Below are 13,470 nucleotides of genomic sequence, written 5' to 3'. Positions count from 1 at the left end.
TTCATCAAGGGTCCTGTTAGTCTCTCTCCTTCTCTCCTTCGGGTCCTGTTTCACTCTTACTTCATCAAGGGTCCTGTTAGTCTCTCTCCTTCGATCCATAGGGTCATGTTTCACTCACTTTTTTCCATTGAAGAACTTATGTGGGTCATGTTTCACTCACTTTTTTCCATTGAAGAACTTATGTCAATCAAGGGTCCTATTCCACTTTAGTCGCTCTCCTTCGATCTATAGGGTCCTGTTTCACTCACTTTTTTTCATTGAAGAACTTATGTCAATCAAGGGTCCTATTCCACTTTAGTCTCTCTCCTTCGATCCATAGGGTTCTGTTCCACTTTCACTTCAGTCTATCTGACCTTCGATCCATCGATCCATCTTTCTTTATCTAGCAAGCTTAGAACCAAATATTAGACCAGACTAACACAAACCTTTCTCGTTTTGGTTAAGGAAAAGGAAAAAAATTTAAACTCGAATAATTAAGTTGAGTCTAAAAAGTATCTCAACCTAACCGAAACCAACCCACGAACACCTCAGCTTTCTTTTTAATTTTTACCTAAAATCATTTTTCAAAACAAACATAAATAGTTCAGGAGCACTTTAGCCTTTTTGATCTGTAAGCCACTTTAGTTTAAAACAAGGTGTGAACAAAAATTTCTCCAAAAAGCATCAATGTGGCACTAAAATTTTCAGAACATAACAAAACTCGTTCTTCACAAGCAGCAACTTCGGAAAACACAAGATGGCCTAACCTGGCAATCACTTCAAACTCCCCACCATATTATGAGCATCATAGTTTCTATAGACCTGAAATCAATTTCTACAACCAGAATAAGGAAAAACACGACCATCCAATTTGATTCCCATCAACAAATCAGATATGAACAGTGAAAGACGAAAAGTTGAGGCATTCTAAAAGCATGATATTATTTCTTATGAACAGAAAACGAATCGTTGAACAATATGCAGAGTTAGGCGAAGAAAAATGGAAATGGAATATGGGATTTGTATCACAATACGAAAGTATAATCTACAAGCACACTGAAAACCAGATCTTGTTGCTCGTGGCGAAATATGAAACACTTATCTAACCATGTTCATACAAACAACATATCATACGTACCACCGACCGAAAGAAATGCCCTCACCAAGATTCCATGGCCTAAGCAACCAGTCAAACATTTTGCTTGGACAGGAAATAGATATTTTCCAGAATAAAAAGCTTTACAGAGCGCTCTCAGTAGTTGATCTTCTTTTCAAAACTGATTTTATTTAACAGTATTTGGAGATGTGTGATCACGTTGTCTCATGAAGCCTATATATAGTGATCTCCTGCTGTTTGAAATAGCGCCTGTCCTCTTCATCAACAAGAACAAGATTTAAATAATACTTCACACTGAACTTGTTGTTGATGTTACGATGCGTAGGAGTCAGCTCGTAAGGGCTAAGAAACAGTCTAACTGGAATAGATTCACCTACAGAAGCAAGTACAAGCTATTTTAAGCTTACAGGTTCAATGGCAACTAAAAAGAAGACTAGTAAACAGAACTTTCAGTCCACACCATCTTCATCACATTTCCCCGTATTTTTTTTTAATGAAAAAAACCAAACTTCGGATTCTGAAAGAATACAAGGGAATTACAATAAACCAACCCCAAAAGGAGTCCAATCAAGCAAAATAAGACATACATTTCCACAAACTATGTTCGCAACAAGGTTTAATATCTTGTGTTTTTTAAGGTTGTTTTGTGTAGTCTTTTAGTTTGGGATTACACCTGGTTAGGCTTGCTTTAGGTGTTTAGCATCGTGTTACTTCCCATATATCAATGAAAAGTTTGTTTCTGGAAACAAAAGCAAACAACAAAGGTTTGGTACACAAATATGCTACTTGCACTGCATCAGGTAATAAAAAAGAGAAGTATTTGGAGCGCACCTCTAACTGGAGCTCCATCCATGAGCTCATACTTGGCCAGTGTCTCTGTCTCGACATGAGTGTTAGCTCCAGATCCTGTTGATTCTCGACGCCTGATCTCCAGATCCATATTCTTTATCTTAATTCTCACCAGCAGGAAATAAATCTTGCCAATGATAACATCTTTGAGATGGTACCTGTATGTACCAATTTTCTTCACTTACTAAGAAACTATTTTTTACCCTTCCATCTCTAGAAAAGGGAAAATGATCAACGCTTCTAGTTTCAAAATAATTATAAAAAAAAGTTAAAGGTAAGTGATGAAACAACCAACATAGCCTGCTTCTGAAAATGGCAATTAAGTTTGATTTTGTAGGTAACAAAAGATAAAACTCATCAAAGAAAGCTATGAAGTTGAGGAGGTAGAATTCCTAACAGCATAGTTCAAACCCCAGCCAGAAAATCTATACCACTTACTTGCTTTTGTTATACTCAAACTCGATGTGCAGGCAATCTTCAATTCCGACTTCCATCTACAAAGAGCATAAATAATCAAAACGATCTACAAAGAAGTTGCTTTGTTTAGTAGGTATATATAGGCATTCGTGCCACAATGCCATTCAACCCAGTGGGTAAAAGAAGTGTATTTCAATGAGTCAACAGCCATAAACTAAATGCTTGCATCGTAAAGACAAGTGAATGGCAGTGGTTGTATGGTTCAAGGAATGGGGTATTTGTCTGTACTGACCTTGATACCGTTATTGATTGATGGAAGTGGAGAATAATTGCGAACCTGAAGGAAATCAATTATTACAAGCTTAGATGTAACAGTATCCACATAGACTAGATAGATTTGCTACGGATAGGTTGGTAGCAATTAACACGTTAATAAAGAGCTATGATAAACAAGAGTTCAGACTTATTATACCACCAACCTCCATAATTTATGTAAAATGGAACTTCAAATGCTAGCGGTATAAGTACAAGAGATGACAGCATAAGCTAGAGAAGAGGGCAAAGCATGCTAAAAAGAATAAAGAAAAAACAAACCCTAGAGGGAGGGGGTGCGGGGGGTGGTGTAACAAAGGAAATGAACTAAACAGCCAAGAACCTAACAAGCATAAGTTCAATCACAAGAAATCACATGAGAAATAATCTAAAATCTGGTAGCAGTAGAAATCCATAAAATGAAGAAAAGTGAAAGGAACTCCAATATCTCGCTGCCTTCATACTCCGTCCATCAGCTACTACTTCTTATCAAATACCCCAAATACATACCAAAACACAAGCGAGATACAAATGTTTCCCTAATTAAAGATTCAGAAAACAGTAGCAAATGAAGGGCTCTTTCTAGTTAATGACTCGTAATACAGAGAAGACATTCATGAGGGTGGGGGACCTCATTTGATGGGAAGGATTTTTCAATGGAAAGGAAATGAGGAGGGTGGAGGATCTCATTTGGTTAGGGGGGAGGTGTTTCGAAACCAGTGGAAGCTGAAGGATGAGGCGTAGGGAACCTGAGATTACGGATTGTGGTGTTTCAGAGAACCACATGCTCTTTGGTATAAGACCATAGTAAGTATGAACTACACCCTTTTGAGTGGGTGCCAAGTGGTAGGTTGAAGGGCTTGAGCAAGTAGGCTTTTGGGAAGAGTCTGATACCTATTTTTGGAAGGATTGTTGGGCAAGAAGCCCCTACGTGTGTTGTTCCCGCAACTTTATCACTTGTCTGATATGAGGTTGTACTCAATGGCCCCTATTTTGTCTTCCCCGGAGATGTCTTTTTCACTCTCTACGGGCACTCAACATCTTCTACCCTAGAGGTGGTGGGCCACTATAAGGTATCCCTTACTATTTACTGCAACAATAAGATCAATTAGTACAAGAACATAGAAACAGAGGAATAATCCCTTGCTAATCGATTCCACACCCAAAAACATTCTCTCTGCCCCTACTACTACTCTTGTTCCTCCTGTATAAGCACAGGTTACCAACCATCAGTGGTGAGTGAAATCCCACTTTTACCTTTCCTTGCATTAGTCATAACAATAGAGGCCTTACAACCTTCTTTCAATTATTTCAGATCAGAGGATCAATTTAGGGAGAGAGAGTTCTCTTGTCGTTCGTATCAAGTGAGCCATAGTAGGATAAAATCCCTAAGAAAATGAAGTTTTTGCCCAGAAAATCTTTCATGGAAAAGCAAACACTCAAGACCATATCCAGCAGCACCCCTCCCTTGAGTTGCATCCGCAATGATGTGTTTGTTGTAAACGTCATGAGGAGAATCTAGATTATATTTTGTGGAGTTGCCAATTTGCTCATTTTCTTTGGAGTTGTTGCTTCAGTATGTTTGAGGTTGCTTGGGTTTGAAACAAGGATTGTTGTTCTATGATTGAGGAGATCCAAATGAACTCTCCCTTCTGAAAAAAGAGAACAGTGTTGTGGCAAGGCTTTCTCCTTCGCTATTTTGTGAGATGTGGCCAGAGAGAAATAGTAGAATCTTTAGAGGATTTGAACGACTTTGGAGGAGGTATGGGAAGTAGTGAGGTTTAACGCCACTACATTTATGAACATCCCGAACTTTCTGTAATTATCAGCTGGGACATATTCTTTTTAATTTGAGTCCTTTCTTGTAAGTAGCAAAGGACTCCTCTTGTGGGCTTTGTTTTGTATTTTCTTGTACATTCTTTCATTTTCCTCAATGAAAGCTTGGTTTCATATTAAATAATAATAATAATGATAATGAAGTGAAGAAAATCCCGTACATATACTAAATAAGGAAAATAAAACAATTTGTCTGACATTCTGAAATGTTTTTTGTGATATCACAAGCAATTCTTTTATGTAGTGTTGAGAAATGTGTTCGTAAATGGTCTTTATAGGCAATATGCATTCCATATACAAAGACGAACAGGTTCTTGAGATAGTTGACGGAAACACCATCACAATGTTTCAAAGAGGACTTCTGCCGGAACTTTATAAAGACTTGAGACTAAACTAAACGGGCAGAAATCTCCTAATTTCAACAGTTTGGAATTTAGGAATGAGGCACACAAACATTTCATCTCATGGATGTAAGAGCTAATGATTCCATTTTCAAAATAATAACAATAATAAATAAAATGAAACGTTTTTTTCTTGAAACTCAAAATGATCTTATGATTTTTTGAGAACTCGAAGAACACATCAAGACCACGAGACTTCATGTCAATTATTGTTAAAGAGAACAACATGCCTCATGCAATGCACGTATGGAACTACTAGACTACAATGTTCATGTAAGATCAACATGTCCATCCACTGCCATTATTCAAAACAGGATGCTAGAGGAAAAAGAGGTAAGTGTTACCACAAAGTCCTGATATTCCACTATGCTACCAGCATAACCACGAGTGATGGTAACTTTGAGAACATACCTAGGAAGGGAAATTCAGAAAACGCCAGACCAAAAAAACTCAGTTAACATAATTGAAATATCAAAAGTAGAAAATGTTCTAATATCATGATGTACATATTAAAAATGTCCAAGATATATGAATAACAATCAAACTAATAATTGAGCATCAATAACAAGAGATTCAGTACCGGCATTAAGCTGTAAACATTTAAAAGTGTCGCCAGCAGAAAAGATGATAGCCTCATTATTAAAGAAAGATCTTAATTGCAAAAGACTATTTACCTCAGCCTCACATTCACCCCATTATATGTCTCATAAGGCATTTCAACCGTAGAAAATTCGAATGGGTATGTTTTCCTTTCGTATATTTCTCCTGGAACATCCAGTTCACGAACTGCAAAAATTAATCAAAGTTAAATGCTGAAGAAAATGTCCCACATGTACGATAACAATGATGCAAAAAAAACATCATAATGGATGTGTTAACGATAATGAAATGTTAATCAGCCTCCCCTTGCATTCGCATGGTATTTTTTTTTCCTTCAAAATGAGTGAAATTCAAATAGTGACAAGAATGAAACACATATAATACTTACCAAGAGAAGTAAAGTCATAAAAGTTGCCTCTATCAAAATACATCTCTGCAAAAAAGAGCATAGAAAACTAAATATCAATTCCCTAAAGTAAGAGAGAGAAAGTATCAATCAATCAATGTTTTAATGCCCAGAAAGCAGGGTTGTTGCACCATTAGCATAAGATAGCCTCATGGAAAAGAAATAAGGACAAGAAAGCAAAAAATACACAAGGAAACATAGCAATATCTTCAATAATATACATAAGGCCAATAAGAATAACTTCAAAGCAAGAAGATAAAAGGGAATGACTTGGTGCTAAAGAGAGAAACTTGCCGATGTTATAAATGTATATATGGACAAATAAAAGAAAACTATCATGATGTGAAAGTAGCAGAAGTGCACACCGATTTGACCAAGAAGCTCAATTTTAACACCATTGTGATCAACTTTCTTTCCTTGTAGAGGATCTATAGTTATCTGAAGCACAATATGAAAAATGAAAATTAAAATCTAGCAGTCTCCAATAGAAAACACAAAGTTCATAAGGATTGATAAAGAAAATGTTAATTTCAAAAAAATAATATACCTTCCCAGTAATATTCTCTTGACTTTGGAAAAGGGGAACCAAAACTGTTTGACCATTTTCCTTCTTCAATGGAACCTTAGAAAAAAACATGATAAGAAAACAACGAAATAAAATAACAATGTTCTTCGAAATATTAAGTCTTAAGTAAAAAACGTTGCAAGACTCAATAGCTTACATAGACGGTAAGCTTACATAGGTACTACCTGTCATTACTTTAAAAACTCGTCTGCATGAGAATTGGAACAAACATTTTCTCTCATTCATCCAATATCTAACTACAGTAAATGGGATACCTGCTTGCGTGTTTTTCCATCAGAAAATGTGATTGATATGTTGCAAGATGGCTTAAAAGCTCCAAGCAGGTAATTCTGAAATATCAAAAATAAAATTTTTTAAAAATATGACACCAACTCATCACAATACCCATGCAAGACATATTTCAAATAAATAAAATACATAACAGGAAACTCTCAATCTCTTTTGAAATTATGACACTTTTGATATATGCCAACTGGAGTACTTTTCTGCAACTCCTTTTAGCAGTTGAAATCAACGCCTTTTTTTATACTTCTCATATGCAAACAACAGAATAATTTCATCCTCAGAAAATAATAAAGAAATTGGCATGTGTAATCACCATAAGTACTTAAATAGATATTACCATAATGGTCAGCAGTGAAATTGAGCTCCCAAACCTGGTGCAACCAGCCTGCATACATCATGTACAACATCGTACTTTCATAATAATGTCAAAAGCTAAGTATGTATTACAATCATCCCTAATGGAAACCAGAATTTGCAAACTAAAAAAAGAAAAGGGCTCCCATTCAAGAACTTATTTAGCAATGACACAAAGATCAGTATATATATTTGAACCAAATCTCATGTTCAAAGAAATAAAGTATAATAGAGAATATTTGGGAGCATTTTGGAAAACAGCCTTTTAGCTTTTAGGAAAACAATTTAGTGAAGACATATATAGACTTTTTTTTAAAAAAAAGTTATGAAGTATCAAACTTTAATGGAGAAAAAATTGAAAGAATACAGCGGCATCAAAAAACCCACAAAAAGGAGCAAAACTAAAAAAGGGGCTCCAATAAACCCCACAAAATGTATAGATTACTATGTTCGTTAACCTATTATCTCTTCTTTCCTCATAATTTGTTTCCATGGGTAATTGTTTTTCTTTAAATAATGATTTCAAGTGCACAATTATCTTTACTTTTACGGACCAATAAAAAATTAATCATAAATTAGTTCTAAAAACAAAAACAGAAGCTGAAAATAACCCTTTAGATTTACCATAATTTGAGAATATTCCACAACTTTTTTATCTTGAAAACCTGTAATAAAATGTTTTGAGTAGAAAAAGGCATACTAGAGTAGTCCTTTCAAACACCCCGCAACACTTAAGATTGATACATTGTGGCAAACTTAACAGGTTAATTCAACCAAGTGAGAGTGGGTTGAACCATTTGGAGTCACCTACCGAAGGATATTAACACCCCAAGAACTCCTACACGTTGTAATCCTGAAGCCTGGAAGGATTCTAGAATCATTGATTAAATGAAATGTACAGACGGGAGGGAACCATCCAAGCCACGAGAGTTGTTACAAAAGAAAAGTTCCCTTGGCCAAAAAAGTACTGAAGCTATACTAAAAAAAGGATGTACATATTCACACTAATACACGGCAAACGAAAAGCATCAAAGTTATAAAAGTGTCAAAGGATTTGCCGGTGTCTTTGAAAGTGTGGTTGTTCCTCTCTGGCCATAGTTTTCAAGGGAAAGCTCTACTAATGTATGTCCAAAGCATTCCTTTTTCTTTGTTGAGAGGATTACCCACTAACATATAAGAATGGAGATTATTTATTCTGATAGGCAAGGCACTACTCTAAATGAAGGTACTCAAGATGAAGGACCAATAATTTTCCGCAAAAGGAATGAGGACCAATATTGTTGTGCAAAAGAAAAAATCAGAAAAAGATGACTTTGCAATTCATTCTACTTGTAGCACACCGTGAACCAGTTTGACAAAATAACAAGTAAAGGGATCTGCATCACACTATCATTTGCGCTCATATCCCCATGACTCAGCCTTCAAATAAAGAATTTTATCTTCTTATGAAGTGGTAATCCTCAAATCTTGAAAGATCGGCCAGCAGTTTCCAAGTTTAACCCCATGAATATTGAGTTTAAGAGTCCAATGGTTCACATGCATAGATATAATTATACCCATGTCAAATATCATTCGTATTTGAATAATACAGATAATTTGCTTGCCCCATCCTCTGCACAACTTAAGAAAGGAAGTGTCGCATATGATATTTCTCTCTTGCCCTCCTTGTCAATAGAATCGTTGAGCTTTAGCTCAAATGGAGTCCTCGAATTGTAAAATAGACTAGGAGTAGTTTCCAATGGAGTAGACAAAATAGCTCCAATGTGTCAGAAGGTATTGAAGAAAATGTATGAAAAAGAATTTATAGGTAAAAAAATTCTTAAACAATTTGGACTTAGAAAACAAGGGGAGGAAAGAAAAATCATCAAGCCAAAGGAGAATTAATTCAAGTACAAATCAGTGGAAAAGATCGTCCCTAGAAGAAACAATTTCCTTTATTCAAGCAGAAGAGAGAAGAAGTCTTATGCTTGATAAACAACCAAGCATGGATGTCTCGGCCTTCATTGTCGAGAAAAGAAAGAAACAATGGAAGAGACAACCAATGAAGGATTAACAAAGAAATTTATAGTGTACTCACGGCAAAAAATCGAGACACAAAAACAGAGTTGTTGGAAGTTGAACGAAAAACCTCCTAGCCATGAATGGGAAAATAATGGAGGCTCAGGGAAACAAAGGAAAAATGTTAGTCCAAGGCATAAGTAAACATCACAGAGGATCCCAAACCAAACTAGAAACCACCAATCATGGAGACCAAGGGATTCAATAATGAAGAGATTGAAGCTGCTCTTGAATTCTCTCAACAAGACATCAAATTCTAGTGCTTGACGATCTCAGGTAAGTCTTCGTTCACTTTTTGTATAAATCTTTCATAAATAAATGTGGTTAATTCTTGGATTATAGATTCTGATGTAGTTGATCACATGACACTTCACTCACAATGTTTTAAAACATATAATCTACGCCTGAGTAATTGAAATTTATAGTGCCAAATGGAACTAGTGTCACTGTTGCAGGAATAGGCGATGTTTTCATCTCTCGAACTCTTACACTAAAATAAGTCCTGCATGTCCCAAAATTATCTAACAGACTTATTTCCATACTAGAACCTTCCCAGATTGTCACTGTACTGTTATTTTCTCCTCATCATTTAGTGTTTTTTGGATTCAAGTCTCGATTGGACTTGCTAAGAAATTGAATGGCTTGAACTACTTGCACCTGAGATAATAACTTGCCTCACATTCGTGTCATTTTTTAGTTCATCCAATAAAGATGCAAGTTAGTTACATCACCTTCACATTCACATGGCCATCCATCATTTAGAATTTTGAATATTATTTTTCCAAATTTGTTTCAAAGAATCAATATTTCTAATTTTCATTGTGATGCGTGTGAATGCACTAAACATATACATGTATCTCTCCTATCAGTAAAAATAAAAACTCTATTCCTTTTCATTTGATTCATAGTGATATAAGGGACCCTCAACTGTACCAAATATTTCTAGTGATCGTTGGTTTCTCACATTAATTGGCAATGGCACTCGGATCACATGGTTATTTCTCCTCAAACAAAAACATGATGTCAATACTATTATCCCCATCTTCCACTCAATCCTTCAAACACAATTTGGAGTCAAAATCAAAACATTTAGAAGTGATAATACCAGAGATCACTTCAATCAAACATTATCTTCATACTTCCGGTCTCAAAGCACTATTCATGACTCTTCTTGCGTTATTATGCCATAGCAAAATGGAGTGGCAGAAAGGAAAAATGGGCACCTTCTATACACCACTTGAGCCTTGCATATTCATGGAAACATGCCAAAACTTATTAGGGAGAGGCGGTTCATATTGCAACCCATATGATTAATTGTCTCTCATCTCGTATCCTAGATAATCTAAGCCCAATGGAAGTCAACAAATTTCCTCCTCACTTTCAAACATCAAATGGACTCACGCCTTGCAGTGGGTGCACAACCTTTGTTCATGTTCACAACACTCGAAGAGGAAACTAGATCCTAGAGTAATCAAGTATCTTTTTAGGGTATTCTTCAACCAAAAAGGGGTACAAATGTTACAATCCAACATCGTAACAAGGCAGCCAAGGCTGACTAAACTATTAAAGCCATGAAAAAATTGGTCAATTTCCATGAAAGAAGCCAAGGCTAACCAAACTATTAAAGCCAAAGCTGTAAGCTTCTTCAAAGATCTTGGTAACATTAAAAGATTGTCAATATGCTTGTAGAGAAGGGAGAAAAAACACAAGGTACAAAAATCTCAACGAAAAAGCATAAATTTGCTTGATTGGAGGCCATTTTTCCTTTGTAGAGGGCTTCAGCAAACAAAAGGATGGATAAAGTAGGAAGAAGCAAAGTAATTTGAAGTATTTCACCTAAAAGTTGATGAAATAAATTAGATGATGAGGCATGTATACCGAAGCTGATATGTATCGATACAGTTATATCTATGATGGCAGTTCAAGGGATTTTAGTTGCTTAGAGAAGGGTCTCCAAACAATTCAACCCACCATCGCTCACCAATTAGATCCATTCAGGGCATCTGTCACTATGCTCAACCAAGAGGGTCTTCATTATAGATCAATATGCCCTTCATCTACAGGGAACAACATGATATACGGGTTTCTAGACTAAAACAAAGTGGAGCATTCATAAATCCTGTAATACGGAAGCATGGATGGGGCTGGCCCGTTTGGTTCAATTTATGCGAAATCCATCCAAACGTTGGATGTTCTATTCATCATATGTGCAACCGAACCAAATTTGCTTTTCTAAACTAAACTTGTGTTGAACCAAACTGATGTGGTTCTTTAAAGTTCATTACGTTTTCAATTTCAGCCCGCACCAAAAGCAAACACAGACGCAAAGAGAATCAATAGCATTGTCATAAATCAAATACTCTAGTCAGAATGATCAACCTCTCCTAAATCAAACGAAAAATGGAACGCTCCAAAAAATTTAGCCTTGCAGAAAGCATGAGTGTAAAGTCAACACTCGTACACACAATTGGAAGCCATACGAGGAGAAAACATAAATTAAAGATTAAAAGATCAGAAAACTTCAATCTTACGGGTTCGAGAAGGAATTGAGATGGCGATGGTCGCAGGCGGCAACGGAGAGAGAGAGAGAGAGAGAGAGAGACGTGATCTGAAGTCAGATGAGACTGCAAGGGGTGACGAACGACGCTGAAGCTTGAATCTCAGCGTATCAATGGAGGAGGGCGAATCGAGGGAGCTGCAGTTGAAACAGAAGGGGTCTTTCCTTTTTTTTTTTTTTTTTTTTTTTTTTTTTTTTTTTACTGCTAATGACTGGCATGCGCTTTGCACGTGTTGTACTTTTCTTTGAATATTTTGGCAAAAAAATCGTGAAATATAGATATATATAATAGATTAAAAAATAAATAATATATATATATATATATATATATATATATATATATATAATAGATTAAAAAAATGTGTTCTTTTAGTTAAAAAATTGTGAGAGTGAGATTCACTAATGTGTCTCATTTATTTAATTATTTAATTATGCTATAATTAATAAAAATAAATATCGTTATTTTTTTTAAAATTTGAAATAAAATATAATAAAACTTGAATAAATATAATATATTTTATGAAGATCGAACTATTAACGTTCCAAATAAAAATAAATGTCTCTATTTAGATATGCTCGTTTCTTAAATTATTTTATGTAATTCTAAAAAATACTTTCATTTGGATATAATAAATTTTAACGGAATAAAATTGATTAAAGAAGTTAGTACCAAGAGTCCTAGAGTAAAAAGCATGCGCTTTGAGTCGTCTAGATGCCCTAGGAACCTAGTAGACCTCCACGATACCCATGAATGACTAAGGTAGCTCTTCAAACTGTTAGTAGTGTGAATAGTGTCATCATAGTCTCTACCGTCCTATTCACTCTGGTATCTAAATGGCGTTATCAATGACCTAGGCCAAATCTAATAATGCCTTTGCTAAGGGAGTGGTACCGTTGAGCTAGGCCTAGGCTAATTAGGTTAGTGCATCGAGAAGACTAAGTGTCATTATCGTGTGTGAAAATGATCGGTGGTCTCTTGAACAGAGTTACTGTGTTGTAAGCCCGTTCTGAGAGGGGGCGAGGGACCACACAAATAGATGTAGTAGCTGACCAGTATATGGGGGTTGTTTCCCCTAGACTTAGAATGACTCAATGGTCATATAGAAGGGTCTGCCAATTAACTTTCCATAGATGATGTTCTGACCAATAAATGTCATATGGTCTTACTAGATTTTATCCTAGGATTTCGATTATTCACTACCTAGGCAAAGTAAGCTACATGAGTCGAGGTATAGAAAGGTTGAGTAACCTACATAGACTCCTAAGGTAAGAATCAACCAAAGAACTGCTCAGAGCTTTAAGTTCTCCCTCAACGCTTAGATAGCTATAGAGATCAGTCTCAAACTTTCGAGAGCCAATAGAAAAACTCATGGCAATCGAGGAGAATCCACAAGTAAATTACTTAACGAATATATTATACTCCCCTCATTCTTCATTTTCTTTAGACAACTGTTGATCACTGGTCGAGGTGAGTGAATACTCAAGAGTTACACGATCACATAGAGAGTCGTTCTAGGACATCAATCCTGTTTGTGTATTTTGGATCTTATACATTTTGTTTGACTCTGTATCCTTAAGTTATTCCCCCATTTATAAATAAACTTGAACAAGCTTTTAATCGTGCGTTGTTTGTCACAAAATTTTACCGTACTTTATTTTATTTGCTTTCACCTATATCTTTTTAGTCATAGTCCGAGATAACATGCGTTTCAA

The 13,470-nt window shown here is 35.7% G+C and overlaps 1 protein-coding gene across 1 annotated transcript; it reads right to left on the bottom strand.

Annotated features, from left to right (window-relative positions):
• Window positions 1-980: 980 nt before the first annotated feature.
• Window positions 981-11,920, bottom strand: LOC111803424 (vacuolar protein sorting-associated protein 26A). Its single transcript, XM_023687821.2, has 12 exons — window positions 11,732-11,920; window positions 7,126-7,173; window positions 6,758-6,832; window positions 6,465-6,539; window positions 6,283-6,355; window positions 5,900-5,944; window positions 5,586-5,697; window positions 5,256-5,322; window positions 2,655-2,699; window positions 2,384-2,439; window positions 1,928-2,103; window positions 981-1,469 (listed from the first exon to the last, which is right to left on the bottom strand). The coding sequence occupies exons 2-12, from the start codon at window positions 7,126-7,128 to the stop codon at window positions 1,291-1,293; spliced, it is 906 nt and encodes a 301-aa protein (XP_023543589.1). The 5' UTR covers window positions 7,129-7,173; window positions 11,732-11,920; the 3' UTR covers window positions 981-1,290.
• Window positions 11,921-13,470: the final 1,550 nt, after the last annotated feature.

This window comes from Cucurbita pepo, chromosome 10 (assembly GCF_057944985.1).
Source record: "Cucurbita pepo subsp. pepo isolate OVF chromosome 10, ASM5794498v1, whole genome shotgun sequence".
In the NCBI taxonomy this organism is placed as follows: Eukaryota; Viridiplantae; Streptophyta; class Magnoliopsida; order Cucurbitales; family Cucurbitaceae; genus Cucurbita; species Cucurbita pepo.
Note: the sequence above shows the minus strand (reverse complement) of the source record. Positions and strands in the feature narration are given on the sequence as shown.